The sequence below is a fragment of the Thamnophis sirtalis genome, unplaced genomic scaffold (genome assembly GCF_051295495.1).
Source record: "Thamnophis sirtalis isolate CommonGarterSnake01/CBP01778 unplaced genomic scaffold, rThaSir2_p1.2 scaffold_4, whole genome shotgun sequence".
In the NCBI taxonomy this organism is placed as follows: domain Eukaryota; kingdom Metazoa; phylum Chordata; class Lepidosauria; order Squamata; family Natricidae; genus Thamnophis; species Thamnophis sirtalis.
Genome location: NW_028261384.1, coordinates 141,213,341 through 141,238,488, shown reverse-complemented (window position 1 = coordinate 141,238,488; position 25,148 = coordinate 141,213,341). Strand labels below are relative to the sequence as shown.

General features: G+C 50.0%; 1 protein-coding gene across 1 annotated transcript in view; it reads left to right on the top strand.

Moving 5' to 3' along the window:
* DNAH2 (dynein axonemal heavy chain 2) overlaps positions 1-25,148 on the top strand; it is a 170,464-nt gene that overhangs the window by 61,748 nt on the left and 83,568 nt on the right. Inside the window, 24 exon segments of the mRNA XM_087715030.1 lie at positions 83-257; positions 4,540-4,703; positions 4,806-4,967; positions 6,781-6,884; positions 8,397-8,553; positions 8,757-8,839; positions 9,954-10,134; positions 10,302-10,440; positions 10,642-10,859; positions 11,310-11,408; positions 11,764-11,889; positions 12,372-12,482; positions 13,795-13,983; positions 15,680-15,783; positions 16,337-16,526; positions 17,805-17,985; positions 20,000-20,053; positions 20,056-20,126; positions 20,222-20,374; positions 21,799-21,883; positions 21,886-21,923; positions 23,256-23,342; positions 23,344-23,410; positions 23,413-23,474. Of these exon segments, the coding sequence (XP_087571156.1) occupies positions 83-257; positions 4,540-4,703; positions 4,806-4,967; positions 6,781-6,884; positions 8,397-8,553; positions 8,757-8,839; positions 9,954-10,134; positions 10,302-10,440; positions 10,642-10,859; positions 11,310-11,408; positions 11,764-11,889; positions 12,372-12,482; positions 13,795-13,983; positions 15,680-15,783; positions 16,337-16,526; positions 17,805-17,985; positions 20,000-20,053; positions 20,056-20,126; positions 20,222-20,374; positions 21,799-21,883; positions 21,886-21,923; positions 23,256-23,342; positions 23,344-23,410; positions 23,413-23,474 (3,000 nt within the window).

Genomic DNA, 25,148 nt, shown 5'->3' with positions numbered 1-25,148 from the left:
CCGCCACAATTTTCTGATGCTTCTCTCTGCTGGCCCCCACCTTTTTTTGTGCTCAACGCCGCTCGGTTTCCCGTCCCGCCAGGTGCTGCAGCTGCTGGGTGACCTGAATTCGGAGTGGCTGGCCTTCCAACAATGCCTCCTGGACAGCGAAACCATGTTGAAGAAGCACAAGGAGAAGTTCAAGACGGGCCTGATCCACTGCGCGGACGACTTCAAGAAGAAGGCCCAAACTCTCCTCCAGGACTTTGACGTGAATGGTGGGTCTCTCGGGGGCTTAGTCCTCTTCTCCCTCTCGGCCCACGTCCCATCCTGAGGACGAAGGAGAAGACGGGCCTTCTCTTTAACCAGTCTTTGGCTCCTTACGGGAGAGCGGGCTGGGCTGGTTCTCTTCTGGGTTTTGTAGGAAAACGGTAGGGTTGAGAACTTCGAGTTGGTGTCTCTTGTTCTTCAAGAGGAAGCCCCATTCGGGTTAGGGGAACCGAAGAGGGCTGCTCCTGTCAGGCGCGAAAGACCACGCCCATCTGTGAAGATCCAGTTAAACTGCTTTATTTCTGAAAGCTTCTGCACGGGAATCTTTTAATTAAACTGCTTTATTGCTGAAAGCCCATGCATGGGAATCTTCTAACTAAACCGCTTTATTGCTAAAAGTCTCTGCGCAGGAATCTTCTAACTAAACCGCTTTATTTCTGAAAGTCTCCATGCAGGAATCTTCTAACTAAACCGCTTTATTGCTAAAAGCCCATGCATAGGAATCTTCTAACTAAACCGCTTTATTGCTGAAAGTCTCTGCGCAGGAATCTTCTAACTAATCTGCTTTATTGCTAAAAGCCCGTGCATAGGAATCTTCTAACTAAACTGCTTTATTGCTAAAAGTCTCCGTGCAGGAATCTTCTAACTAAACTGCTTTATTGCTAAAAGTCTCCGTGCAGGAATCTTCTAACTAAACCGCTTTATTTCTAAAAGCCCATGATAGGAATCTTCTAACTAAACTGCTTCATTGCTGAAAGCCTCTGCGCAGGAATCTTCTAACTAAACTGCTTTATTGCTAAAAATCTCTGCGCAGGAATCTTCTAACTAAACCGCTTTATTTCGGAAAGTCTCCGTGCAGGAATCTTCTAACTAATCTGCTTTATTGCTAAAAGCCCATGCATAGGAATCTTCTAACTAAACTGCTTTATTGCTAAATGCGCAGGAATCTTCTAACTAAACCGCTTTATTGCTAAAAGCCCATGCATAGGAATCTTCTAACGAAATAGCTTTATTGCTGAAAGTCTCCGTGCAGGAATCTTCTAACTAAACTGCTTTATTTCTAAAAGTCTCTGCGCAGGAATCTTCTAACTAAACTGCTTTATTGCTGAAAGTCTCCATGCAGGAATCTTCTAACTAAACCGCTTTATTTCTGAAAGTCTCCGTGCAGGAATCTTCTAACTGAACTGCTTTATTGCTGAAAGTCTCCGTGCAGGAATCTTCTAACTAATCTGCTTTATTGCTAAAAGTCTCCGCGCAGGAATCTTCTAACTAAACCGCTTTATTTCTGAAAGTCTCCGTGCAGGAATCTTCTAACTGAACCGCTTTATTTCTGAAAGTCTCCGTGCAGGAATCTTCTAACTAATCTGCTTTATTGCTAAAAGCCCGTGCATAGGAATCTTCTAACTAAACTGCTTTATTGCTAAAAGTCTCCGTGCAGGAATCTTCTAACTAAACTGCTTTATTGCTAAAAGTCTCCGTGCAGGAATCTTCTAACTAAACCGCTTTATTTCTAAAAGCCCATGATAGGAATCTTCTAACTAAACTGCTTCATTGCTGAAAGCCTCTGCGCAGGAATCTTCTAACTAAACTGCTTTATTGCTAAAAATCTCTGCGCAGGAATCTTCTAACTAAACCGCTTTATTTCGGAAAGTCTCCGTGCAGGAATCTTCTAACTAATCTGCTTTATTGCTAAAAGCCCATGCATAGGAATCTTCTAACTAAACTGCTTTATTGCTAAATGCGCAGGAATCTTCTAACTAAACCGCTTTATTGCTAAAAGCCCATGCATAGGAATCTTCTAACGAAATAGCTTTATTGCTGAAAGTCTCCGTGCAGGAATCTTCTAACTAAACTGCTTTATTTCTAAAAGTCTCTGCGCAGGAATCTTCTAACTAAACTGCTTTATTGCTGAAAGTCTCCATGCAGGAATCTTCTAACTAAACCGCTTTATTTCTGAAAGTCTCCGTGCAGGAATCTTCTAACTGAACTGCTTTATTGCTGAAAGTCTCCGTGCAGGAATCTTCTAACTAATCTGCTTTATTGCTAAAAGTCTCCGCGCAGGAATCTTCTAACTAAACCGCTTTATTTCTGAAAGTCTCCGTGCAGGAATCTTCTAACTGAACCGCTTTATTTCTGAAAGTCTCCGTGCAGGAATCTTCTAACTAATCTGCTTTATTGCTAAAAGCCCGTGCATAGGAATCTTCTAACTAAACTGCTTTATTGCTAAAAGTCTCCGTGCAGGAATCTTCTAACTAAACTGCTTTATTGCTAAAAGTCTCCGTGCAGGAATCTTCTAACTAAACTGCTTTATTGCTAAAAGTCTCCGTGCAGGAATCTTCTAACTAAACCGCTTTATTTCTAAAAGCCCATGATAGGAATCTTCTAACTAAACTGCTTCATTGCTGAAAGCCTCTGCGCAGGAATCTTCTAACTAAACTGCTTTATTGCTAAAAATCTCTGCGCAGGAATCTTCTAACTAAACCGCTTTATTTCGGAAAGTCTCCGTGCAGGAATCTTCTAACTAATCTGCTTTATTGCTAAAAGCCCATGCATAGGAATCTTCTAACTAAACTGCTTTATTGCTAAATGCGCAGGAATCTTCTAACTAAACCGCTTTATTGCTAAAAGCCCATGCATAGGAATCTTCTAACGAAATAGCTTTATTGCTGAAAGTCTCCGTGCAGGAATCTTCTAACTAAACTGCTTTATTTCTAAAAGTCTCTGCGCAGGAATCTTCTAACTAAACTGCTTTATTGCTGAAAGTCTCCATGCAGGAATCTTCTAACTAAACCGCTTTATTTCTGAAAGTCTCCGTGCAGGAATCTTCTAACTGAACTGCTTTATTGCTGAAAGTCTCCGTGCAGGAATCTTCTAACTAATCTGCTTTATTGCTAAAAGTCTCCGCGCAGGAATCTTCTAACTAAACTGCTTTATTTCTAAAAGTCTCTGCGCAGGAATCTTCTAACTAAACTGCTTTATTGCTGAAAGTCTCTGTGCAGGAATCTTCTAACTAAACCGCTTTATTTCTGAAAGTCTCCGTGCAGGAATCTTCTAACTAATCTGCTTTATTGCTAAAAGTCTCTGCGCAGGAATCTTCTAACTAAACTGCTTTATTGCTGAAAGTCTCCGTGCAGGAATCTTCTAACTAAACCACTTTATTGCTAAAAGTCTCTGCGCAGGAATCTTCTAACTAAACCGCTTTATTGCTAAAAGCCCATGCATAGGAATCTTCTAACTAAACCACTTTATTGCTAAAAGCCCATGCATAGGAATCTTCTAACTAAACCACTTTATTGCTAAAAGCCCATGCATAGGAATCTTCTAACTAAACCACTTTATTGCTAAAAGCCTCTGTGCAGGAATCTTCTAACTAAACCGCTTTATTGCTGAAAGCCCATGCATAGGAATCTTCTAACTAAACTGCTTTATTGCTGAAAGTCTCCGTGCAGGAATCTTCTAACTAATCTGCTTTATTTCTGAAAGTCTCCGTGCAGGAATCTTCTAACTAATCTGCTTTATTGCTAAAAGTCTCTGCGCAGGAATCTTCTAACTAAACTGCTTTATTGCTGAAAGTCTCCGTGCAGGAATCTTCTAACTAAACCACTTTATTGCTAAAAGTCTCTGCGCAGGAATCTTCTAACTAAACCGCTTTATTGCTAAAAGCCCATGCATAGGAATCTTCTAACTAAACCACTTTATTGCTAAAAGCCCATGCATAGGAATCTTCTAACTAAACCACTTTATTGCTAAAAGCCCATGCATAGGAATCTTCTAACTAAACCACTTTATTGCTAAAAGCCTCTGTGCAGGAATCTTCTAACTAAACCGCTTTATTGCTGAAAGCCCATGCATAGGAATCTTCTAACTAAACCGCTTTATTTCTGAAAGTCTCCGTGCAGGAATCTTCTAACTAATCTGCTTTATTGCTAAAAGTCTCTGCGCAGGAATCTTCTAACTAAACCGCTTTATTTCTGAAAGTCTCCGTGCAGGAATCTTCTAACTAAACTGCTTTATTGCTGAAAGTCTCCATGCAGGAATCTTCTAACTAAACTGCTTTATTGCTGAAAGACTCGCTTGTGATTACAGAGGAATTCTAGCCTGATTCCTGTTTTGACCACCTCCACCCCACATACACCACTCATCTTCTCTTCCTAAAGGAAAAGGGGAGATCCCACACAGCCTTCTCACAAGCAGAGGTGGTTGGGTCAGAAGTAGGCGCAGCCCATATGCCGGCCACCCCCAGAGAAAGCACGGAAGTCATCCAGGTCTTCTGTTCTTCTCCACCGGCAGGTCCCTTCACCAGTGCCGTCTCGGCCGACGCTGCCCTGGAGCAGATCCTGGCCATGAGGCAGTTGCTGGCCACCATGAAGGAGGAGGAGAACGCCCTGCGCTCCAACCTGGGCATCTTCAAGATTGACCAGCCGGCTTCCAAAGACCTTCAGAAGCTGGAGAGGGTGAGAGGACCCTTCTGCCGTCGACCTTCTCGAGAAGATCTCCGATCCCAAGGTCGGGCTTCCCGTCTCACCTCTGGGCTTGTCTTTCCTGGTTTCGGGCAGGAGCTGGATTACATCCAACAAGTCTGGGAGATCACGAAGGAATGGGAGGTCCACTGGGAGGAGTGGAAGAACGGGAGCTTCAAGACCCTGAAGACGGAGGTGATGGAGAACACGGCCTTCGCACTCTTCCGGAAGCTGAACAAGCTTAGCAAGGAACTGAAGGCAAGAGAGCCCCGGGCGGCGTTGGGGTGGGAAAAGAGGGGAGACGGTTCAGGAGCGTGGAGAAGGGAGATTGTAGAGGATGGGTCTTTTCCGCTTCCCGCTTGGACCTGGGTTCAGAGTTCAGTGGGAGGAGGGGGTGTGAGGAAGGCGGGAGGGATTCCCCACTCAACTGCAGCCCAATCCAGGTCAACTGGATTGAGTCAAAGGACCACCAAGAACATTCCTACCAAGGAGGGAATGTAGGAGAGAAGGAAGGAGGGAAGGAAGGAGGAAAGGAAGGAGAGAAGAAAGGAGGGAAGGGGAGAAGGAGGGAAGGGGGAAGGAGGGAGGGAAGGAAGGAGGGAAGGAAGGGGAGTAGGAGAGAAGAAACGAGGGAAGGAAGGAGGGAGGGAGGGAAGAAGAAGTATGGGAAAAAAAATTAAAATATATGATCATCCCGGAAGGGAGGAAGGAGAGAAGAAAGAGAAGAAAAGGGGGTAGGAAGGAGGGAGGGGAGGGAGGGAGGGAAGCAAGGAGGGAAGGAAGGAGCGAAGGAAGGAGAGAAGGAGAAGAAAGGAGGGAAGGAAGGAGAGAAGAAAGGAGGGAAGGAGGGAATGTAGGAGAGAAGGAAGGGGGGAAGGAAGGAGGAAAGGAAGGAGGAAAGGAAGGAGAGAAGGAGAGAAGAAAGGAGGGAAGGAAGGAAGGAGGGAAGGGGAAGGAGGGAGGGAAGGAAGGGGAGTAGGAGAGAAGAAACGAGGGAAGGAAAGAGGGAGGGAGGGAAGAAGAAGTAGGACCGTTGTAAGATAAGATGGATCTATGGGATGGTAAGAAAGCAATCTTCAAGTATATTGTCAACTGTAGGGAAAAATTGTTATAAATACATATTATTAATAACAGTTACGAGATCATATAATTGTGAATGTATATATGAAATTGATAAAAATAAAATAATAATTAAAAAAAAAGAACATTCCTACCAAGAAGCAAGTAATCAGTTTATGAAACGAGAGCAAACCCCCCTCCCTTCTAGCTCTGATGTCGTTCCCTAGTTGGGCCATGAAACGTGTGCGGGAAAACCACCAACCTCCGAAAACCCTAGTTCTCCTCTTCCCCCCTCCTTTCCAGAAACCCCCCTCCCTTCTAGCTCTGATGTCGTTCCCCAGTTGGGCCATGAAATGTCTGGAAGGAAACCACCAAGCTCAGAGAGCACCAAGGACCCCACAATCCTCCTCCTTCCTCCCTCCCTTCCTTTCTCCCTTCTTCCTTCTTTTCTTTCTCCCTCCCTCCCTCCATTCCTTCCTTCCTTCCTTCCATCCCTGATGATGTTCCCTCGTTGGTTCATGAAGCATCTGCAAGGAAACCACCCAGCTCAGAGACCCACCCAAGGACCCCACAGTCCTCCTCCTCTTCCTCTCCCTCCTCTTCCTCCTCCTCCCACCCCCACCCCCAACTCTCCAAACCCCACTCCCTTCTAGTATTGATGATGTCACCTAGTTGGGTCATGAAACGTCTTCAAGAAAACCAGGAAGCTCAGGGGGCACCAAGGACCCCACAGTCCTCCTCTTCCTCCTCCTTCCCTTTCTTCTCTTCCTCCCCCTCCCCCTCCTCTCCCTTTCTGCAGCCCCCTCCCCTTCTAGGACCAGTGATGTTCCTTAGTTGGGTCTGCTAGAAAGCCACCCAGCTCAGGGAGCATCCATAACTCCCTCAACTGAATGGAAGTTGAGGCATCCGACATCCACCGTTGGCAGCCCCAATCCAGAAATCAAATCCTTTCCCATTTTCGTCACTGAATGAGCGTTTCAACCCCCCATCCCACCCTCTTTTGTGACCGAAGGACCGGAACTGGGAAATCATTGACACCTCCAAGGCCAAGATCGAGCAGTTTAAGAGAACCATGCCTTTGATCACGGACCTCAGGAACCCAGCTTTGCGAGAGAGGTAGGCGGCTTCCGTTGGCCAGGAATCACTGTCCCCGGGGTGGCCGGGTTGAAGGACACTGACCTGGTCTTGGGCCCAGGAGAACTTTGACCAAGGATGGGTGGATGGGTGGAATTGGGTGGGTGGGTGGGTGGGTGGATAGATAGGGAGACAGAGAGAAAGACAAGAGACACGCATAGAGAGAGAAGGTAGAAGGAAGGAAGACAGACAGACAAATAGAGAGATGGTAGATAGGAAGGAAGGAAGAAAAATAGACGGATATAAAGATGATAGATAGATAGATAGATAGATAGATGGATGGATGGATGGATGGATGGATGGATGGATGGATGGATGGATGGATGGATGGATGGATGGACAGACTGATAGATAGATAGATAGACAGACAGACAGACAGACAGATATAGAGAGATGGTAGGAAGGAAGGAAGGAAGGAAAATAGATAGAGAAGTAGGTAGGTAGGTAGATAGGTTGGTAGGTAGCTAGGGATGGATGGATGGATGGAGATAGAGAGAGACACACATAGAGAGAGATAGTGGATAGGAAGGAAGGAAGAGAAAGATAGATAGACAGACAGACAGACAGATATAGAGCCATGGTAGATAGGAAGGAAGGAAGAAAAATAGACAGCTATAAAGATGATAGATAGATAGATAGATAGATAGATAGATAGATAGATAGATAGATAGATAGATATAATGATAGATAGATAGATAAATAGATGGATGGATAGACTGATAGATAGATAGATAGATAGATAGATAGATAGATAGATAGATAGATAGATAGATAGATAGATAGATAGATAGATAGATAGATAGATAGATAGATAGATAGATAGATAGATAGATAGATAGACAGACAGACAGACAGACAGATATAGAGAGATGGTAGGAAGGAAGGAAGGAAAATAGACAGATAGAGAAGTAGGTAGGTTGGTAGGTAGGGATGGATGGATGGATGGATGGATGGATGGATGGATGGAGATAGAGACAGACACACACATAGAGAGAGATGGTAGATAAGAAGGAAGAGAAAGATAGATAGATAGATAGATAGATAGATAGATAGATAGATAGATAGATAGATAGATAGATAGATAGACAGACAGACAGACAGACAGACAGACAGACAGACAGAGATATAGAGACATGGTAGATAGGAAGGAAGGAAGAAAAATAGCTATAAAGATGATAGATAGATAGATAGATAGATAGATAGATAGATAGATAGATAGATAGATAGATAGATATAGGATAGATAGATAAATAGATAGATATAGGATAGATAGATAAATAGATGGATGGATGAATGGATGGATAGACAGTTAGACAGATAGACACATAGACAGATAGACAGACAGATAGATAGGTAGATAGATTGGATAGATAGATAAATAGATGGATGGATGAATGGATAGACAGATAGACAGATAGATAGATAATGATAGAGACAGACAGACAGACAGAGACAGAATCTTCCATCCCTCCATTCACGTCTGGTTCCCTGCAGACACTGGGACCAGGTGAAGGATTTGGTCCTTCGGACCTTCGACCAAGACGCTGAAGATTTCAGACTGGAAAACATCATCGAGTTGGGCTTGGACAAACACGTGGACAAGGTTGCTGAGATTTCTTCCTCAGCCACCAAGGAACTGGCCATCGAGCAGGTAAGCCTCCTCTTCTGCTCGGTTGACCGGCGGTGGACTCTACCGAGCTCTCCTCTCTTCGGAGGAGAGCCTGAGGACTGGCTTTCAGAAGCCCAGAGAGGCGCTTCGACTTCCGTGAAGCTCTTCTCGCGTGTCCCGTTGAGGAGCACCAGCAAGCGCTCAGAACGAAGCGATGACTTGCCCTCGTGTCCTTCTCCTCCCAGGCTCTTGAGAACATCGCGAAGACCTGGGCTGTCACCTCGTTGGACATTGTGCCTTACAAAGAGAAAGGACACCACCGGGTGAGGTAGGTCTTTACCCCTGCTCCTTCCCTCCCCTCCGTCTGTGTCATAAATCACATTCTCCAACGAGGTGCACGCCTCACAAGCCTACAGGGGTGGGTTCCTGCCAGTTCTAACCTCTTCTACGGAAGAGGTCCCACAACTCTACAGGGCCGTTTAGAACCGGTTCCAGCTCCCTAACCCCGCCCGTCCGCCCATCATCAAGGTGAAGAGCGAGAGGAGGAATTCTGGGAGTTGAAGTCCACAAGTCTTAAAGCTGTCAAGTTTGAACACCCCTAGGGGTTTTTTTTCTAAAGGGTTAGGGGTGCAAGGGTCTTGTAACCTGGGGGTCTTCTGTCCCCAGAACTGAGTGTAGAACTGGGGGTCTTCTGTCCCCAGAACTGAATATAGAACTGGGGTTCTTCTGTCCACAGAACTGAGTGTAGAACTGGGGGTCTTCTGTCCACAGAACTGAGTGTGGAACTGGGGGTCTTCTGTCCACAGAACTGAGTGTAGAACTGGGGGTCTTCTGTCCACAGAACTGAGTGTAGAACTGGGGGTCTTCTGTCCACAGAACTGAGTGTAGAACTGGGGGTCTTCTGTCCCCAGAACTGAGTGTAGAACTGGGGGTCTTCTGTCCACAGAACTGAGTGTAGAACTGGGGTTCTTCTGTCCACAGAACTGAGTGTAGAACTGGGGATCTTTTGTCCACAGAAGCTACAGTGGCCATGTTGGCTTCTGGAAGGAATTCCATGCGGTGGGATTACCATCATCCAAGGTTCAATAGGTTCGGACTGAGATAAGGTAGCTAAAGGCTGCCTTGTCTCCTGCCCGGACTTCACAATCTACTGGGTGAACCCTTCTCTGGTGTCCTTGGTCCTCTCCGAATTTGGTTCAAGGGAGGTTCAAGCTCTAGTATCCTCGTTAAAATGCCTTCTGAGATCCAAGCGAGTTCCAGAATCTCGGGAGTGGAAAGGGGGAAAGTAGAATTGCGTAATATATCTTTATCTGACCGAACTTGGGTGAAGTCCATAACGGGGGTCTAGGGCGGGGAGAGCAGTGGTCCAGATCTGACTCAGGAGTCCTCTGCTCCTTGGTCTTCTTTGAGGCCCTGCGCTCAGAAAGTCTCTCTTTCTTCAGAGGAACGGAGGAGGTCTTCCAGGCTCTGGATGACAATCAGGTGGCCCTGTCCACCATGAAGGCGTCCCGTTTTGTGAAGCCGTTCGAGAAGGACGTGGACCGGTGGGAACGCTGCCTCTCGCTCATCCTGGAGGTGATCGAGATGTTACTGACCGTCCAGCGGCAGTGGATGTACCTGGAGGTGAGGTCCTCCTTCCCTCCATCGGCCCTTTGGTGGGGTAGTAGACCACTGTTGTGGCGATGAGCAATATTGAAAGGGGAAGCAAATCCGACCCGCCTTAACCCTTCCCACGAAAGGGCCTCGTGCTTTACAAATCCAGATGTGTCTCGTCTCTCCTTCATCTCCAGAACATCTTCTTGGGGGAAGACATCCGCAAGCAGCTGCCCGGGGAATCGTCGTCCTTCGACAACATCAACAGCAGCTGGAAGACCATCATGGACCGCTTTGTGAAGGACAACAATGCTCTTCGGGCTACTCATTACCCAGGTGGTTTGCTCCTCGTTTCTGTCACGGTGGACCTCAGGGGAAGAAGCCCAGTCTGCTTTGTGGCCAACTTTTCTAGGTTCTCTGGAGATAGGAAGAAGGTCGTAGGAGGCCTTGGGGATTCTGAGACCTCCGAGGGGAGCAGGTTCCTTGGCCAGGACCAAGGAGACACTTAGGGCTCTTCTGTGCTTCTCCTCCCTGCAGGACTCCTGGACAAACTGGTTGAAATGAACAATGCCTTAGAAGACATCCAGAAGTCCCTTGACATGTACTTGGAGACCAAGCGTCATATCTTTCCCCGTTTCTACTTCCTCTCCAACGATGACCTCCTGGAGATCTTGGGCCAGTCCCGTAACCCGGAGGCTGTCCAACCCCACCTCAAGAAGTGCTTTGACAACATTAAGTGCCTCAAAATTCAGAAGGTGTGGCTCACGGAAGACCGCGGTCTCCTGTCCGGATCTCTTTGGTTTCTAAGAGGTTCTAGACCGAAGAACTAAGACGTTCTTCGGTCTAGAACAAACTAGGAGAAACGTCCTGACAGTGAGGACAATTCACCTTGCCACCAGAAGTTGTGGATGCTCCATCACTGGAGGCATTTAAGTAGAGACTCAACAGCCTTGTTTGTCTAGAATGGCGCAGTAGGGTCTCCTGGTTGAACAAGGGGGTTGGGCTAAATAGAAGACCTCCAAGGTCCCTTCCAACTCCAACGATGATGATAACGATGGTGGCTCCTCCTTTTCCTTTCCACGTCACGCTGTGGGTGATTGGTAGTCAGAATTCTGCTTGGGCTTGGCACTTTTGGTGAGCAAGCCCAAAGGTCAGGAGATGATAGGACACCGGTGGAGACAACTGCTTCTCCTTTCCCCGCTCAGATTGGGACCACTCAACGGTCCGAAGCCGTCGGCATGTTCTCTCTGGATGGCGAATACGTAGACTTCACCCACCCTGTTCTGCTGGAAGGACCCGTGGAGGTGAGCAGCTTCTCCTTGGCTTCAGCATGGGATCATTTGATAATGTTGAAGATGCCACCTGGCGTCAAACACCATGTAGACCTGTGGCCCATCACGTTCTCTCTCTCTGGTCTGCTCGTCCTTGCTGGATGAGAGCTTGCTTGGAGCTCAAGGTGGTGCCCTGGAATCCCTTTCTTGGTCTTCTGTCCGTCATCCCCATGACTTTCTGGCTACCCAGATCATGCCTCTTACTGGGTTGGCGGTGCCAGTCCATGGGAGTTCCCTGCTTCTCCACCGGACTGTCCCATAAGGGTGGCGTGGCGGGGGTGGTCCTGGGAGACTCCTCCGTTGTGACCGAGCATCATATGTGTCCCAGGACTGGCTGTGCGACGTGGAGAGGGCCATGCGCTGGACGTTGAGGGAAGTGCTACGCAACTGCCGACTGGCCTTGAAGAAGATGTTGACCAAGAGGGACAAATGGGTGAAGGAATGGCCGGGACAGGTGAGGACGCAGAGCCGGGCCAAGAGGTCACATGGAGTCTGTGGGGTATCCTGGCAGATGCCGAGCAGATGGCGAGCCCCGATATGGCCGGGTACCCCATCTTTTCTTGGTGGGACGTCCTGGTCTTCTTCCATGTTGCTGCCCACTCTGGTGTTTAGGTCCCTATCCTGCCTGTAGGATGATCGTGGGCCAAAAGAGGAAGATGAAGGGAGGGAGGGATCTTTATGGGGTGGACTCTCTCCCCCCCCCACAGCTGTAACCGGAGTCTCCCGTGAACCCCACTTCGCTGGACGTTCCCCATGAGTCCTTGAAATGTTGACGTTGAGCAGAGACGTCCAAGCGGGGGGTCGTTTCCTTCTGCCCCCTTCCCTCGGCACCACAGATCCAGCTGAGGAATGGGGTGGTGGGTCTCCTGCCTTCTTCCCCCCTCCCCAAATGAGCATCCGTGAGCCGATTCCCCCCCCCTTGGCAACTTCCGCCAGATGGTGATCACCGCGAGCCAGATCCAGTGGACGACTGACGTGAGCAAGTGCTTGGCCACCTGTAAGGAACGAGGTGATAAGAAGTATCTCAAAGCGATGAAAAAGAAGCAGGTGAGGTTCTCCCCCCCGCAGTCCCGAGCGCAGAGCCCACCCTGACAGGACAGGAAGTCCTCGATTTACAACGGTTTATTTAGCGACCATTCAGAGGGGTGTGCCCAGGGGCGGAGCTCTCACCTCACCCTCAGGAGGCAGTGGGTTCGATCCTCGGTAGAGGTGGATATTTTTCCCTCTATGGGCAGAATGAGAATATATCTGCCGAATAAAACTCCATACTGGTGACAGGGATAGCATCCGGCCAATAAAATATTCAGCTCCATTCAGTTGCCCAAAACTCCACCCACACAAGGGATTATGGGGTCGTTATGGGGTTGTTAAACGAAGGTGATGGAATGACCGTTCAAAATTACGACGGCACTGGAAAAAAGTGGCTTAGGACCGTTTTTCACACTTACGACCGTGGCAGCATTTCCAAGGGTCACACGGTCACAATTCGGACGCTTGGCAAACGACTCATATTTATGACAGCTGCAGCATTCCCCCCGGGGTAACACGATCCTCTTTGGCGACCTTCCGACAAGCCAAGTCCCTGAGGGAGACGGATTCACTTAACAACCGCGTGACTCACTTATAGACTGCAGCAATTCACTTAACAACGGGGGGCAAGAAAAGTGGTAAAATGGGGCTGACGTCACTTAACAACTGTCCTGCTTAGCAATGGACATTTTGGGTTGAACTGTGGTCGTAAGTCGAGCGCAACTTATAATCCAATATAATACAATTTCAGGCCCAGAATTTCTGTTGCTAAGTCAGACCGTTGTTAAAGGAATCTTTCCTCATTGTACGACCTTTCTGGCTACGGTTGCTAAGTGAATCTGGATTTCTCCTTGACTTTTGCGATCATTTATGACGGACTGCGACCGTCATACATATGAGTCAGTTGCCAAACCTTCCCCCAAGCAAAGTCAACGGTAGGGAGCCTGATTCACTTAACAACCGCGTGACTCACATATCGACCGCAGCGATTCACTTAACAACCGTGGGAAGAAAAGTGGTCAAACGGGGCGCGACGTCACTCAGCAACTGTCTCGCTTAGCAACAGAAATGTCATGCTACACAGCAGGTCGTAAGTCGAGGACTCCCTGTATCTACCCCCAGACTATAGGCCTTTGCAGGATCTAGCGTTTCCTTCTCGCCAGCGAGGGTGGAGGGGGGTATACAGTATCACCCCCTAAGCCGGTTTCCCTCTACAACCCCATGAAAGAATTGTTAAGGTAGACTGCAGCTGGATTTGGAAAGCTCTACCCAGGCCTCGGAACCGTTAACTGAAATATGTTTTGTGTTGTTTCGTGTGGGCGGGGATCAGGTCTCCATGCTCAACAAATACTCGGAGGCCATCCGGGGCAGCCTGACCAAAATCATGCGCTTGAAGATCGTGGCGCTGGTGACGGTGGAGGTCCACGCCCGGGACGTTATAGAGAAGCTGTACAAGAGCGGCTTGGTCGATGTGACGTCCTTCGAGTGGCTGAGCCAGCTGCGCCTCTACTGGGAGAAGGTGAGGAGCGGGGAGTGGGGGGGGGGAGCGTGTGCGCCCCCATTGGCGTGCGATGCCACCCGGTGGCGTTGGCGAGGTCCCGCTGCTGCCCTCTGCTGGAGCGAATGGGCCGCACGCTGGTGCGCTGGGCTTTTATCTCCAGCCTTGGGTGCCGCTGCCCCTGCTGGACATGCATAGAGCCACAGGGGATTTCGAGCCCCAAAGGACTGTCTCTCAGCTCTGGGGCGGATGTCACTCAGCTGGTAGGAGGCTGACTCTCCAGGGGAGCCTCCTTCAATGCACTGGCACTGATGACGTTACCTAGTTGGGTCATGAAATGTCTACAATAAGATAAGTCAGCTTAGAGAATACCATAGTCATTCTCCTGCTCCTGCTCCTGCTCCTCCTCCTCTTCCTCCTCCTCCTCCTCTCCACAAACCCCACTCCCTTCTAGCACTGATGACGTTACCTAGCTGGCTCATGAAATGTCTACAATAAGATAAGCCATCTTAGAGAATACCACAGTCATTGTCGTTGTCGTCATCGTCATCGTCCTCCTCCTCCTCCTCCTCCTCCTCCTCCTCCTCCTCCTCCTCCTCTCCACCTAGCTGGCTCATGAAATGTCTACAATAAGATAAGCCAGTTTAGAGAATACCACAGTAGTAGTCGTCGTCCTCCTCCTCCTCTTCCTCCTCCTCCTCCTCCTCCTCCTCTCCACCTAGCTGGCTCATGAAATGTCTACAATAAGATAAGCCAGTTTAGAGAATACCACAGTAGTAGTCGTCGTCCTCCTCCTCCTCTTCCTCCTCCTCCTCCTCCTCCTCCTCTCCACCTAGCTGGCTCATGAAATGTCTACAATAAGATAAGCCAGTTTAGAGAATACCACAGTAGTAGTCGTCGTCGTGGTCGTCGTCGTGGTCCTCCTCCTCCTCCTCCTCCTCCTCCTCCTCCTCCTCCTCCTCCTCCTCCTCCTCCTCCTCCTCCTCCTCCTCTCCACCTAGCTGGCTCATGAAATGTCTACAATAAGATAAGGCAGTTTAGAGAATACCACAGTCGTCGTCGTCGTCGTCGTCGTCGTCGTCGTCCTCCTCCTCCTCCTCCTCCTCCTCCTCTCCACAAACCCGACTCCCTTCTAGCACTGATGATGTTCCCTAGCTGGCTCATAAAATGTCTACAATAAGATAAGCCATCTTAGAGAGCACCACAGTCATTCTCCTCCTCCTCCTTCTCCACCTCCTCTTCCTCCTCCTCCTCCTCTCCTCCTCCTCCTCTCCTCCGCAAATCCCACTCCTTCTAGCACTGATGATGTTACCTAGCTGGCTCATGAAATGTTTGCAAGAAAATAAGCCAGCTCAGAGAGCACCAAGGACCCCACATTCCTCCTCCTCCTCCTCTTCCTTCTCCTCCTCACAAACCCCAATCCCTCGTAGCACTGATTATATTCCCTAGCTGGGTCGTGAAATGTCTATAATAAAATAAGCCAGCTTAGAGAACACCACAGTCGTCGTCATCGTCGTCTTCCTCCTTCTCCTCCTCTCCTCCGCAAACCCCACTCCCTTCGAGCACTGATGATGCTCCCTAGCTGGCTCATGAAACGTCTGCAAGAAAACCACCCAGCTCAGAGAACACCAAGGACACCCCCACATTCCTGATGACGTTCCCTAGTCGGGTCACGAAATGCCCGCAAGGAAACCACCCAACTTCCTTTTCTCGGCAGGATTTGGACGATTGCGTGATCCGGCAGACCAATACTCAGTTCGCTTACGGCTACGAGTATCTGGGGAACTCCGGCCGGCTGGTCATCACCCCTCTGACTGACAGGTGCCCTGCGGTAGGGGGGAGGGCTGGAGGGGATGAGCTTGACTTGGGGGCTTTCGGACTCCTGTGGAGGTGGGAGGACATGAGTGGGGGGACGCTGCAGCCGTCGTCAATACAAGCTCGTTGTTGAGCGTCTGAATTTTGATCACTGCAATGGTCGTAAGTGTGAAAAACGGTCGTAAATCGCTTTGTCCAGTATTGTTGCCATTGTGGTCACTAAATCATCCTCTTTTAAAAACCCCGTAATCCCTTGCGGGGAGGAGTCTGGACAACTGAATGAAGCTGAATGTTTACTGGCCCGCTGCCCTTCCCTGTTGCCAATGAGGAGTTTTGTTCGGCAGATATTTTTTCGACGTGCCCAAAGAGAGAGAAATATCTGCCTCCATCCGGGATCGGATTCGCAGCCTCCTTAATGTGAGGCGAGAGTGCCACCTCTAGGCCACCGCCCCGCTCTAATTGTGGTCACTTAATGGAGGGTTGTAAGTCGAGGACAGCCAGCAGTGAAGGACAAGACAGCTGGGTCATTGAGCCCTTGTGATTTTGTTCCCCTCCTCAGATGCTACATGACGCTGACCACGGCTCTCCACCTCCACCGAGGAGGGTCCCCGAAGGGCCCCGCGGGCACCGGCAAGACGGAGACCGTGAAGGATCTGGGCAAGGCGCTGGGCATGTACGTGATCGTGGTGAACTGCTCGGAGGGCCTGGACTACAAGTCCATGGGGCGCATGTACTCCGGACTTGCCCAGGTGAGTCTCTTACAGGGCGGTCCTTGACTTAACGACCAGATTTCTGTCGCTAAGCAAGGCAGCGGCAAAGTGTCGTCACCCCGCGGTAAGATGGGCGGCCGATACATTGGATCAATCGATCAAACGGGTTTGGCTCCATGTTACGTCCTTTCCGGATACCGCAGTTAAGTGAATCCCTGCAGTTGATTCACTTAGCAACGGTATCCGGAAAGGACATAACGTGGAGCAAAACTCTGTTTGTTTGATCCAATTTTTCAGTTAGCAGCATGGTCGTTAAACGAATCGGGCTCCCCCCTGTTGACTGCAAAAGGGGATTGTGTGACACCCCCTCCCCCCCGGAACACTGCGACCGTCATAAATACGAGTCAGCAGCCAAGCGTCTGAATTTTGATCCCGTGACCACAAGTGAGGCCGCGATGGTTGTAAGTGTGAAAAAAAGTCGCTTTTTTGCAATCCGTTCCCACTTCAAATGGTCACTAAATGAATGGTCGTAAGTTGAGGACTACTTGGGTCTGGATTAATTTTGTGGACATTTTTTGGTCTTAAAACAACTCTTCCTTAGGAGGAAAACTTGGAAGCCTTGTTATCGCCTCACAATTAGCGACCGATACGGATACGACATATTTTCAACCTTGGCATATTTTAAGACCTATGGACTTCGACTCCCAGAATTCTCCAGTCTGCCATTTTGACTCCAGCCATCTTGACTGGAGAATTCCCCAGTCAAGATGGCGGACAGGAGGATTCTGGGAGTTGAAGTCCACAAGTCTTAGAGCAGACAAGGTTGGACACCCCTGTCCTAGAACAGCATTTTTCAATCTGTGTGGCTTTTAAATTGCATGAACCTCAACTCCCAGAATTCCCCGGTCAAGATGGCTGACTGGAGGATTCTGGGAGTTGAAGTCCACAAGTCTTAGAGCAGCCAAGGTTGGACTAGAACAGCATTTTTCAATCTGTGTGTCTTTTAAATTGCATGAACCTCAACTCCCAGAATTCCCTGGTCAAGATGGCTGACTGGAGGATTCTGGGAGTTGAAGTCCACAAGTCTTAGAGCAGACAAGGTTGGACACCCCTGTCCTAGAACAGCATTTTTCAAACTGTGTGGCTTTTAAATTGTATGAACCTCAACTCCCAGAATTCCCCGGTCAAGATGGCTGACTGGAGGATTCTGGGAGTTGAAGTCCACAAGTCTTAGAGCAGGTTGGAGACCCTGGTTGATCCTGGGTGGATCCCGGCTGACCCCCCCCCCCTGCTTTTATCCCCCCCCCTCTCCCGCAGACGGGCGCCTGGGGGTGCTTTGACGAATTCAACCGCATCAACATTGAGGTCCTCTCGGTGGTGGCCCAGCAGATCCTCTCCATCCTGTCCGCCCTGGCGGCCAACATGACCCGCTTCACCTTCGAAGGCCACGAGATCAACCTGGTGTGGTCCTGTGGCATCTTCATCACCATGAACCCAGGTGGGACCTGGTGGGATCTGACGGGGGGGGGAGACGGCTTTAATCGCGGCAAATTTAAGAGGGGTGGACTTCAACTCCCAGAATTCCCCCAGACAGGAAGGCATGGGGCGGGAGGGATGGCTTCGGGCCTGCATGAGCACCAGAAGTGACCACCTGAGGCCGGGGTGGGGAATATGATTCGTGGACTTCAGCTCCCAGAATTCCCGTGCCAGCATGGTTCAAAGGGCCCCATGTTGGCTGAGGAATTCTGGGAGTTGAAGTCCACAAGTCATAAAGGGCTCATCATTCCCCATCTTGGCTGAGGAATTCTGGGAGTTGAAGTCCACGAGTCATAAAGGAGTCATCGTTCCCCATCTTGGCTCAGGAATTCTGGGAATTGAAGTCCCCAAGTCATAAAGGGGTCATCGTTCCCCATCTTGGCTGAGGAATTCTGGGAATTGAAGTCCCCAAGTCATAAAGGGGTCATCGTTCCCCATCTTGGCTGAGGAATTCTGGGAATTGAAGTCCCCAAGTCATAAAGGGGTCATCGTTCCCCATCTTGGCTGAGGAATTCTGGGAGTTGAAGTCCACAAGTCATAAAGGGGTCATCGTTCCCCATCTTGCTGAGGAATTCTGGGAATTGAAGTCCCCGAGTCATAAAGGGGTCATCGTTCCCCATCTTGGCTCAGGAATTCTGGGAATTGAAGTCCACGAGTCATAAAGGGGTCATCGTTCCCCATCTTGGCTGAGGAATTCTGGGAATTGAAGTCCCCGAGTCATAAAGGGGTCATCGTTCCCCATCTTGGCTGAGGAATTCTGGGAGTTGAAGTCCACAAGTCATAAAGGGGTCATCGTTCCCCATCTTGGCTGAGGAATTCTGGGAATTGAAGTCCCCAAGTCATAAAGGGGTCATCGTTCCCCATCTTGGCTGAGGAATTCTGGGAATTGAAGTCCCCAAGTCATAAAGGGGTCATCGTTCCCCATCTTGGCTGAGGAATTCTGGGAGTTGAAGTCCACAAGTCATAAAGGGGTCATCGTTCCCCATCTTGGCTGAGGAATTCTGGGAATTGAAGTCCCCGAGTCATAAAGGGGTCATCGTTCCCCATCTTGGCTCAGGAATTCTGGGAATTGAAGTCCACGAGTCATAAAGGGGTCATCGTTCCCCATCTTGGCTGAGGAATTCTGGGAATTGAAGTCCACGAGTCATAAAGGGGTCATCGTTCCCCATCTTGGCTGAGGAATTCTGGGAGTTGAAGTCCACAAGTCATAAAGGGCTCATCATTCCCCATCTTGGCTGAGGAATTCTGGGAGTTGAAGTCCACGAGTCATAAAGGAGTCATCGTTCCCCATCTTGGCTCAGGAATTCTGGGAATTGAAGTCCCAAGTCATAAAGGGGTCATCGTTCCCCATCTTGGCTGAGGAATTCTGGGAATTGAAGTCCCCAAGTCATAAAGGGGTCATCGTTCCCCATCTTGGCTGAGGAATTCTGGGAATTGAAGTCCCCAAGTCATAAAGGGGTCATCGTTCCCCATCTTGGCTGAGGAATTCTGGGAGTTGAAGTCCACAAGTCATAAAGGGGTCATCGTTCCCCATCTTGGCTGAGGAATTCTGGGAATTGAAGTCCCCGAGTCATAAAGGGGTCATCGTTCCCCATCTTGGCTCAGGAATTCTGGGAATTGAAGTCCACGAGTCATAAAGGGGTCATCGTTCCCCATCTTGGCTGAGGAATTCTGGGAATTGAAGTCCACGAGTCATAAAGGGGTCATCGTTCCCCATCTTGGCTGAGGAATTCTGGGAATTGAAGTCCACGAGTTATAAAGGAGCCAAGATTGGAAAAAAAATAGTTTTCAGAGCAATCAGAAGAAAAATCTGATTATATTTAACCCTGAACTGTATCTATGTCTCCCAAATGCTGGCTGGGGGATTCTGGGAGTTGTAGTCCAACCCTCTGAAAGCGGCCCAGCTTGTAGACAACTTCCCTACGGCTGCCCCCTTGCCTCCTGCTGACCTCCTCTTCCCCGGGGTGCCTTGGCAGGCTACGCTGGGCGCACGGAACTGCCGGACAACCTGAAGTCCATGTTCCGGCCCATCTCATGGTGGTGCCGGACTCCACCCTCATCGCCGAGATCATCCTTTTCGGGGAAGGCTTCAACAACTGCAAGGTATCCGGGCGGGAGGCTCTTGTGGGGCGGGGATGGTGGGTAGCCGAGGCTCAGACCCCGGGGAGATGTCCTCCAGCTTCTCTTCTCCATCCCAGCTCTTGGCCAAGAAGGTCTACACCCTCTACTCTCTGGCCGTGCAGCAGCTCTCCAAGCAGGACCACTACGACTTCGGCCTGCGGGCGCTCACCTCCCTCCTGCGCTACGCCGGGAAGAAGCGCCGGGTGCGCCCGGACCTCTCGGACGAAGAGGTGGGCTGGGGGGAGAGGGCGCTGCCAGGGTGGGTGGGAGGGAGGGAGGCAGAGGGGCCCGGTGGAGCTCCTCTGAGGCCGCTGAAGGAAGTCCTCGGCTTTACGACCGCGAGTGGGGGGCAACGTTTCCATTGCTGAGCGGCGATGTTTGCTCAATGGGGTTTGTCTCATTTTACGACATTCCTTTGGGGCCATTTTGTGACAGTCCTTCCTCTTTTCTATCTCCTTCCTTCCTCTCTCCCTTTCTATTTCAGTCCTTCCCTTCTTTCCTTCCTCCTCATTCCTTCCCTCTCTTTCTTTCCTTCTTTCCTCTTTCTCTTCCTCCTCGATTCCTTCCTTTCTTCCCTCTCTCCTTCCCTCTTTCCCTCCTTCTGTTCCTTTTTTCCTTCACATTTTTCTTCCTTCTTTCCTACTTTCCTTCCTCCTTTCTTTCCTTCCTCCTTTCTTTCCTTCCTTCTTTCTTTCTTCCTTTCTTTCCTTTCTTCCTTCTTTTTTCCTTCCTTCTTTCTTTTCCTTTCTTCTTTCTTTCCTTCTTTCCTTCCTTCCTTCTTTCCCTTCTTTCCTTCCTTCCTTCCTCCCTCTCTCCCTTCCTCTCTCCCTTCCTCCCACCTTCCTTCCCTCTATCTTTCCTTCCTTCCTTCATCTTTCACTTTCTCCCTGATTCCTTCCTTTCTTCCCTTTCTCCTTCATTTACTCCTTCCCGCTTTCCCTCCCTCTGTTCCTTCTCATTTTCCGAGGGGCCAGTGAGCTCCCAGTCGCTTCTGCTCTGCCTCTGCTCTCTCCTCCCCTCTCCTCCCCTCTCCCCTGCTCTTGTCTCTCTCCTCTCCCTCCTCTCTCTCTCCTCCTCTCTCTCCTCCCTCTCCTCTCCTCCCTCTCCTCTCCTCCCCCTCTCCTCTCCTCTCTCTCCTCTCTCTCCTCCTCTCTTTCCTCTCCCTCCTCCTCCCCTCTCCCCTGCTCTTGTCTCTCTCCTCTCCCTCCTCTCTCTTTCCTCCTCTCTCTCCTCTCCTCTCCTCTCCTCCCTCTCCTCTCTTTCCTCCTCTCTCTCCTCTCCTCTCCCCTGTTCTCCTCTCTCTCTTCTCTTTCCCTCCTCTCTCTCCTCTCCCTCTCCTCCCCTCCTCTCCTCTCTTTCCTCCTCTCTCTCCTCTCCTCTCCTCTCCTCTCCCCTGTTCTCCTCTCTCTCTTCTCTTTCCTCCTCTCTCTCCTCTCCCTCTCCTCTCCTCTCCTCAGTTGGGGACCTTCCGCTAGAACTGAAGAAGCTTCTGGGATGAAGCGAAATGTTTTCAAAGAAAAAAAAAAACTCCCATTGGATTTTTGAAATTAAAAAAAAAAAAATTGGGACAGTCCCGGCCTGAAGGATGGAGAACCCCCCAGGGGCCTCCTTCATGAGGACTTGGACCTTGACTTTTCCCTCCGCTGGTTTGCAGGTTCTCCTCATGGCCATGAAGGACATGAACATCGCCAAGCTGACTTCCGGGGACGTCCCGCTCTTCAACGCCATCACCCAGGACCTCTTCCGGGCATCGAGTGCCCCGTCATTGACTACGGCAAGGTCAGCTGCGCCCCCCCCCACCGCCACGTACCCCTCCCTTGCCGGACCCCCACCCTCCTCTGGGGAGAGGCTGTAATAGGAGCAGGGGTCTCGAGAGGGGGGAGGGGGAGCTATGCGGACCCTCCCAGGGGCAGAGGGACGTCTTCTGCCAGTCTCAAGGATGCCCTTCCTTCTTTCCTTCCTCCTTTCCTTCCTTCCTTCTTTCCTTCCTCTTCTCTATCTCCTCCTCTTTCTTTCTTTCTTTTTTTTCTTTTCTTTCTTCTCTCTCTCTCCCCCAACCTCCTTCCCTTCCTTCCTACTTTCATTCCTCTTTTCCTATCTTCTTCCTTCCTTCCTCTCTTTCTGACTCCTTCCTTCTTCCTCCCTCCTTTCTTTCATTCCTCTTTTGTATCTCCTTCCTCCCTTCTTCCGCACTTCCTTTCATCCTTTTTTTCTATCTCCTCCTCTTTTCCTCTCTTTCTTTCTTCCTCATTTCTTTTCTCTCTCTCATCCCTCCTCCTTCCTTCCTTCCTTCCTTCTCTCTCTTTCTATCTTCTTCCTTCCTTCCTCCTCTCTCCCTCCTTTCTTTCATTCCTCTTTTGTATCTCCTTCCTCCCTTCTTCCGTACTTCCTTTCATTCTTTTTTTCTATCTCCTCCCTCTTTCTCTCTCTCTTTCTTCTCTCTTTTCTCTCTCATCCCTCCCTCCTTTCCTTCTTCTTCATTCTTCTTTTCTATCTTCCTCCTTCCTTCTCTTCCCTCCTCCTTTCTTTCATTCATCTTTTATATCTCCTTCCTCCCTTCTTCCGCACTCCCTTTTCATTCCTTTTTTCTATCCTCTCCCTCTTTCTCTCTTTTCTCTTTCTCTCTCTCTCATCCCTCCCTCCTTCCCTTCCTTCCTTCTTCTTTCATTCCTCTTTTCTGTCTTCTTCCTTCCTCCCTCCCTCCTTCCTCCCTCCTTTCTTTCATTCCTCTTTTGTATCTCCTTTCTTCCTCCCTTTCTTTAATTCCTTTTTTCTACCTCCTCCCTCTTTCTTCCTTCTTTCTTTCTCTCTCTCTTTCTTTCTTCTCTTTCTCTCTCCCTCCCTCCTTCCCTTCCTTCTTTCATTCTTCCATCTCCTTCCTTCCTCCTTCCTTTCATTCCTTTTTTCTTTCTCTCTCTCTCTCTCTTCCTTCCCTTCCCTCTTTCTTTTCCTTCCTTCATTCCTTTGTTCCTCTTTTCTATCTCCTTCCCTGCTGCCCCTTCCTTCCATCCTTCCTTCCTTCCTTCCTTTCTCTCTCTCTCTCTCTCTCTCTCTCTCTCTCTCTCTCTCTCTCTCTCTCTCTCTCCCCCTTTCCCTTCCTTCCCCCCGCAGCTGAAGGAGGTGCTGGAGGGGGAGCTGCGGGAGATGGGGCTCCAGGTCATCCCCTTCACCATGATGAAGGTCATCCAGCTCTTCGAGGACCAAGAACTCCCGCCACTCCTCCATGATCGTGGGCAACACCGGCAGCGGCAAAACCATCACCTGGAGGCCCTGCAGGCCACCCTCTGCAGCCTCCACAAGAGCGGGGACCCCGCCTTCAACCTGGTCCGGGTGAGTCGCCGGAGACCCTGCGCCTTCCCTCCATCCCTCCTCTCCCTCTCCTTCCCTCCCTTCCTCCCTCCCTTCCATCCATCCATCCATTCCTTCATCTCTTCTTCCCCTCTCCCTCCTTCTTTCCCTCCCCCTCTCCTTTCCTCCCTCCCTCCGTGCCTTCCATCCATCCATCCATTCCTTCATCCTTCTTTCCCCTCTCCCTCCCTCCCTTCCTCTCTCCCCTCCCTCTTTTTCTCCCTCTTTCCTTTCACTCCTTCCTTGCCTCCCTCTCTCCCTCCGTCCCTCCCTGCCATCCATCTGTCCATCCCTTCTTCCCCTCTCCCTCCCTTCCTCTGCCTCTCTCCTCTCTCTTTTTCTCCCTTTTTCCTTTCCTCCCTCCCTCCCTGCCTTCCATCCATCAACCTTTCTCCCCCCTCTCCTTTCCTCCCTTCATCTCTTCCTCTGTCTCTCTCCTCCCTTTTTATCCCTCTCCTTCCTTGCCTTCAGGCCATCCATCCATCCATCCTTTCTGTCCCCTCTCCTCTCTCTCCCTCCGTCCTTTCCTCCCTCCCTCCCTGCCTTCATCCATCCATTCCTTCATCCCTCCCTTCCACTCTCCTCTCTCCCCTCTCTCTTTTCTCCCTCTTTCCTTTCACTCCTTCCTTGCCTCCCTCTCTCCCTCCATCCCTCCCTGCCATCCATCTGTCCATCCCTTCTTTCCCCTCTCCCTCCCTTCCTCTGCCTCTCCCCTCTCTCTTTTTCTCCCTCGCTCCTTTCCTCCCTCCCTGCCTTCCATCCATCCAACCTTTCTTCCCCCTCTCTCCTTTCCTGCTTTCCTCTCTTCCTCTCTCTCCTCCCTTTTTATCCCTCTCCTTCCTTGCCTTCAGGCCATCCATCCATCCATCCTTTTCTGTCCCCCTCTCTCCTCTCTCTCCGTCCTTTCCTCCCTCCCTCCCTGCCTTCCATCCATCCATTCCTTCATCCCTCCCTTCCACTCTCCCTCTCTCCCCTCTCTCTTTTTCTCCCTCTTTCCTTTCACTCCTTCCTTGCCTCCCTCTCTCCCTCCATCCCTCCCTGCCATCCATCCATCCATCCCTTCTTTCCCCTCTCCCTCCCTTCCTCTGCCTCTCTCCTCCCTCTTTTTCTCCCTCGCTCCTTTCCTCCCTCCCTGCCTTCCATCCATCCATCCATTCCTTCATCTCTTCTTTCCCCTCTCCCTCCCTCCCACCCTCCCTCTCTCCCCTCCCTCTTTTTCTCCCTCTTTCCTTTCACTCCTTCCTTGTCTCCCTCTCTCCCTCCGTCCCTCCCTGCCATCCATCCATCCATTCCTTCATCCCTCCTTTCCACTCTCCCTCCCTCTCTCCTTTCCTCCCTCCCTGCCTTCCATCCATCCAACCTTTCTTTCCCTCCCTCTCTCCTTTCCTCCCTCCCTCTCTTCCTCTGTCTCTCTCCTCCCTCCCTCCCTCTCTCTCTCTCTCCCTCCCCTCCTTTCCTCCCTGCCTTCCATCCATCCATCCATCCCTTCATCTCTTCTTTCCCCTCTCCCTCCCACCCTCCCTCTCTCCCCTCCCTCTTTTTCTCCCTCTTTCCTTTCACTCCTTCCTTGCCTCCCTCTCTCCCTCCGTCCCTCCCTGCCATCCATCCATCCATTCCTTCATCCCTCCTTTCCACTCTCCCTCCCTCTCTCCTTTC